The sequence below is a fragment of the Quercus lobata genome, chromosome 4 (genome assembly GCF_001633185.2).
Source record: "Quercus lobata isolate SW786 chromosome 4, ValleyOak3.0 Primary Assembly, whole genome shotgun sequence".
NCBI lineage: Eukaryota > Viridiplantae > Streptophyta > Magnoliopsida > Fagales > Fagaceae > Quercus > Quercus lobata.
Window position 1 is genome coordinate 21,623,806 of NC_044907.1, and position 6,000 is coordinate 21,629,805.

General features: G+C 32.8%; 1 protein-coding gene across 1 annotated transcript; it reads right to left on the reverse strand.

Moving 5' to 3' along the window:
* Positions 1 to 3,071: 3,071 nt before the first annotated feature.
* On the reverse strand, positions 3,072 to 4,278 carry LOC115987014 (probable carboxylesterase 17). The gene has a single exon (XM_031110453.1). It carries the CDS (start codon positions 4,169 to 4,171, stop codon positions 3,167 to 3,169), a length of 1,005 nt encoding a protein of 334 aa, XP_030966313.1. The 5' UTR covers positions 4,172 to 4,278; the 3' UTR covers positions 3,072 to 3,166.
* Positions 4,279 to 6,000: the final 1,722 nt, after the last annotated feature.

Here is a 6,000-nt window from a genome sequence, read left to right on the forward strand (position 1 = left end):
AATAGTGGATTGATATAAAAATTAGTAAAATCTTTTCAATTTATCTGTTGTGTTTTTATTTTTATTTTTTTGTGTTTGTGACATTGCCTTTTTTTTTTAATTACATAACGAACTTGGGGCAGCATACCTTTTAAAATAATTCTAAGAATAATTAATAACACACTCAATTTTATAACTTGTTAAGTTGTGTGGCTGCAATGATGAACATTTTTTTTTACCTTGTGTTGTTATCATCACTTTATGTAGACCATTCACTATTTTGCTAATTGGATATGCGCAAATTAGTGTGTTACATTTATAGTACTCAAATAATAAAGCCATGATAAGACAGCTAGCGTGACAACATTTATGTGTCATATAGTCAGTGCTTTGCTTTGTTCCACATATATTCTTCCATTGATTTCAAGGCCTCTCTCATTATCCTTCGTTTGATCGTTTCAATAATGTTTATGCTTTGATCATTTTTTCCTTCTTCTTTGGGTGAATGCCTGAATGAATGGAGTAGTACTCTGTGTCTGTACTCCGGTGTGAAATCATTACCTCTTCACGTGTAAAAAAGCCAATGGTAACAGACATCACAATAACACACATTATCCTTTCGTTTCAATAATGTCATGCAATTGTCTTGACGTCGCAGCCCAACTCAGTTACTCTAGCATTGTGTTCGCAGTTCACACACACACATATAGATACTGTATAATCTACCTGAGTCTCTAATTCAGAAATCACAAATCTGAATATTTATTCTTATGGACTAAGAAGCATGAATACAGACATGAGTATGGGTACCGGTACAACACAGCAGTACGAGCAATTTTTGAAAAATTATAACATGAAACAACCGGTATGACACAAGTGCGACATGAATATGATAATAGCACAACATTTTAAATGAAATTTCTGTATACTTCCTAGATTATGAATGCTCACTAAAAAAAAAGCTATTAATATAGATAAATAAATAAATTTCACCCCAATAAGCATTTGAAAATGTTTATACGTTAGATTAAAAAACAGTTAGATATTCTACCATAATATATTTCTTTCTTTTGATTTTTTTTTTTTAAATATCACATTATCTTTCATTTTCCTTCTTACATGAGCATTGTCAATTTGTCATGGAAGAAGGTGCTATTCTCAACAGAAGGTAATTGTTTTTGCTTCCAGAGATTAATTTTATATAAAATGTTCAATGATTAGTCCCATACCTACTTACTCCATAGCTTTGCCCAATCCGAATCACACAATTTGAGTGGCCGTGCTTCTAAAAAATTGTGGCCCTCACAAGTCCCGAGACAAAAGCTATAGTACTATGGGTATGGGTTTAGATGTTATATATATATATACTATGCACCTGTTTCCATGTGCTCTATATGAGGGAAAAATATACTCCATATATATTTCTTCTCTCTTACAATTGGTGGGTCTTGTGAGGGGCTGTTTGGTTTTTAAAAAACTATTATTCATCACTCATCGCTTTATAACTCATCACTTATCAATAAAAATACCACAACTTCGTAAGGTGGCATATTTGACATTTGTTTCCAATTTTGATAATTTAAAAAATTTTACTTTTTGCGAGACTCATTGATTGACTTGGTACAACTTTTACTTTTTTTTTCCTTTTCTTTTTTTCTTTCAATCCCCAGTACCCAAATTCACCGAATCACGTGAAAAAAAAGAAAAAGAAAAAAGAAAGAAACCCAGGAACCCAATGTAAGGAAAAAAAAAAAAAAAACTAGAAACCCAATGTGAAAAGGAAATAAAAGAAGGAAAAAAAAAAAAAGATGAAGAAGACAAGACCAGATGAAAGGAAAAAATAAATAAATAAAAAGAAGAAGAAGAAGAAGAAGAAGAAGACCACCCAACGTGAAAGGAAAAAAAAAAAAAGACCAGACCGATTTGACTACTTACATGCTGTGGGTCCATCAAATATGTGTGTATTTACAAAAATGTCATCATAACTCTGTTTCCATAATTTAAAAACATCTAAAAGTTGTTTTCAGTTTTCATAACTCATCACTCAAAAATTAGAGAATTGAGTAATGAAAACAAAAACTGAAAACAAATCCAAACAAGCCAAACAGTCGTGGGACCCACCAGTTTTGAGTTATAAGTGATGGAAACAAAGTTATGAGTGATGAAAATTGAAAATCCAAACAGCCCCTTATCAGTACATGGTATAACTTCTTCTATATGAAACTGATACGTAAGTATAAAGTACTTTTTAAAAGACCCTGCTAATGCAAAGTTTGCATATATAAGTTTGAGGGTATAAACTGTAGAGTATAAACAATGACTAATTAAGTCCTAATCTTTTAGGTTGAATCTAGAAGAAGCTCATAATTGTCACATTCTCAACCATATTATTTTGTATCATGACAATATATATTCTGTAATTGCATGTAACATTCATTCAAATAAGTGCAAGCTCTATTTAGGGGGCAACAAAATAAAGTGCTAGCTCTTGATGCATACAACCACTGCCACATTGTTATGAGGTACGGTGCTGAAGTTTCATAATCATTGATGAGCTATGGTCCTTTCTAAGTTTAACCAAATACCAATTTGTCACTACTCACAGAAGAGAAGTAGATTTAAACCTTACAACTAAATTCCAAACACAGGACAGTACTCGAAGACTGGGAAAAACGAGCCCAAAATTCAATTCTTGCGTCGGCATGTGCATGTACCGGAAACTCCATCATTTGAAATGAAGGTGAAATGTCACTTTCCTCAGTATTTTGAAGAATTTATTAGCGAGGACAATGTCTAATTCACACACACTGTTTTGGCTCATTTTTGCGCCACATAGTTTTTGTAATACGTGCCAATTTATGATAACTATGTTAAACCAATTACACAATGTTATGTATGCACAGTGAATAGCACGAATTTTGATTTATTATTTTTAATAAATTCAAATGAGTACGTATGAGTAGTAAATAACTATTTAACTTAATGAGAATAATATTATGTAATAAATTTTGCAACCACCAAAATATGAACATGGATATTTATTTATATTAAACTAGAAACTCATAGGCAAAAGCAATTAACCTTAGGGATGATCTTGTGTGCACATCTCTGTGAGTATTGATCTCTCTCACAAAGTGCAAACTAGCAAAACATAAATATTACATAACATATATAGATGCAAAATTATTTAATGTTTGTTGACAAATTCAGTGATTCCTGCAATAAGACCAGTTGTTTGAGCAGCCGTATTTGGGTCGTTATCCACAGCAATTTTGTTAAGATAGAAACTGTGACCCATTCCAGGACTAGTCAAAAGCTCCACATCCTTATTAGCCTTCTTCAAAGCCTCATAGTACTCCATCTCAGTGTCTAAAATCAAGTCCTTCTCAGCTATGCAAAGCAAAAGAGGTGGCAAATTGAGCTTCTCTAATGGTGGCGCTGCTTGGCCCATTGGACAAGTTATGGGATGGTCTTTGTTGCACCCCAAAGGCAATGCTAAGCTCAAAAACTTGTCCACCATATCCAGTGTAAGAAACGGTGATTGAGGTTGCTCTAACTCAGACTTACTCCTCTCTGATCTCACATAACCAGGGTGGATTGGAATTGCTCCAGCAAGTCTCAAAGGACTCAGATCAATTTTCCCAGCTCTTGCAGCCACTTCATGAACAATGTTCCCTCCTGAGCTATCTCCAATAAGGAACACACGGTTGAAATCAGCGTTTTCATTGAGCCAAGGCTCATGTGATTCACCTTTAGCCAAAGAACTCAGCCAAAGGAGAGCTGAATAGCCATCATCAATAGCTGTTGGCAAACGGTGGTCAGGAGCAAGGTGTAAATAAACTGAGACACAAATCACTCTAGCTGAACGTGCCATACGAGTGTACATGTTGTAGTACATGTACCAATCAGCTTGGCTAATGCAAAAACCACCACCATGGAAGTGAAGCAGGATTGGAAATTTGACGTTTTCTTCATCTGGGTTTTTCTCTGGAAGGTAAATCCGAGCTCTGAGTTTGCCAGAGTTTTCGACATCGTGTGTGGCTACACCATCCACGAATTCATGGTGTGGAAGGACTGGTTCAGCCATGAACTTGACATCTGGGGGTCCAGTCCAAGTTCGGTCGACTGAGCCGTCATCATAGACTCTCAACCAACCAGACACCTCCTCTACAATTTTCTTTGCTTGGACCATTGTGTACTTATTATCAAACACTATAATAATCTCTCTTTTTGCTAGCTCTTTCTTTTTGTCACACACAAAAGAGTGAGTGAATTTCTTTTTGGTGTGAGAGTAAAAGCATGAGAATTGCTTTCTTTATATAGAAGTTTAAGGGTAGGGAATTGCGTGTATGTGTGAGAAAGAGGGGAAGTTGCGAGTCATTTTACTCTTTTTAGAGTTTTCTAATCTTTAGGTTGGCTTTGGGGACCCAAGCCATCACAAGCTTTCAATGAATCAATAGTATACTAAATTAGAAAAAGAAGACCTGACTTTGGTGACCCACTCAACCTATTAGGATAGTATTTAATGTAGAGTACTAATGATAGGCACTCAAGATTTTTCACAATACCACCGTGCACTTTTGGTGCGGTGGTTACTCCATAAGTATAAATGCTCATAGAGTGTGGGAGGCAAGGATCAAGGTTCAAGTTTTTAGGAAAAAATTTCACATACATAGACACTTATATACTTAGACTAGACTAGAGTAAAAATTCTATCTTGTAAAAAAAAAAAAAAAAAAATTCACAACAATTCATGTAATCTTAGGTATCTTGTGATTAGGCAATATCTGTTTTTGATAAAAGTTAGGTCAAGTTACTCAGATAAATAGCCGAATAGGATATTAGGTTCTTTAATTAAGTTCATAAAAATTTCTTTCTATGAACACTGCTTTTAACTTTTTATTCATGAATAATTTCTTTTTACTGTTTTATTTAAAATAATAATAATTTCTTACTTTTGTTGGTTTTAATTATTACTTTTATTATTCAACGCCTTTTCATCTTTGTTGGGGCCAAGGGATCTTCTCGGTTAATGGTCGACCATTATTGGAATTTTGTTTGGTTGTGAAATGCAATAATTTATACATTCCAATTAGCATATACCAAAAAAAATTCATAATATTTTTTTATAACAATTTAAGTGATAAGCTTTTTGAACTCTTATTTGTACATACCTTTATTATTTTATTACTTATTATTCACATTATCAGATATATATAGATATATATATATATATATATATATATATAAATTAGTGTGTACTTTTTCCTGCAAAGAAGAAAATGAAAAATTCTAAGATCACATAAAATGATACAATCTATGCCACAACTGTACATCTAAGTGACAGAATATAAATGGTGAAGAAAAAATAGTAAATCCATGTGAAAGTGAAAGAAAGTCAATCACAACCTACATAAAATAATTGTGATAAAAAAGTGACAATTTATGTAGTATATTAAAAGTTGATAATGGTTTATTTAATTTTATTTTAAATTCAATTTGAGTTCATACTAGCTTATATATATGTTCAACTTCAAACTTTGTTCATCAGCCATTTACTAAGCATAAATCAAGAATCAAGATATATAGTTTTTATGTTAAATGGGTTATAGAAAGATAAAAATTAAAAAAAAATTTTAAATTAAAAAAAATTAAAAACTTTTTGTCTAACGGACACTTGATTATAGATAAATACAACGAGAAACTTCCGAGTTCCGACCCATAGTGCATCATCTATCGATCTGCAATTCTATGCTCCCTGCTCTGTACCATTGATTTATAACCTTAATAGCTACTGTCTGCCAGCCACTGTCATGCTTGTGGGCATGTACGTAGAATCTGCGCATGCATTATTGCTCGGGCAAAATATAATTTAGTTTTGCAATTATTTAGTTTAGCAAATGGCTGATGAACAAAGTTTGAAGTTGAACATATATATAAGCTAGTATGAACTCAAATTGAATTTAAAATAAAATTAAATAAACCATTATCAATTTTTAATACTAAGTTCGTTTCAGTTCA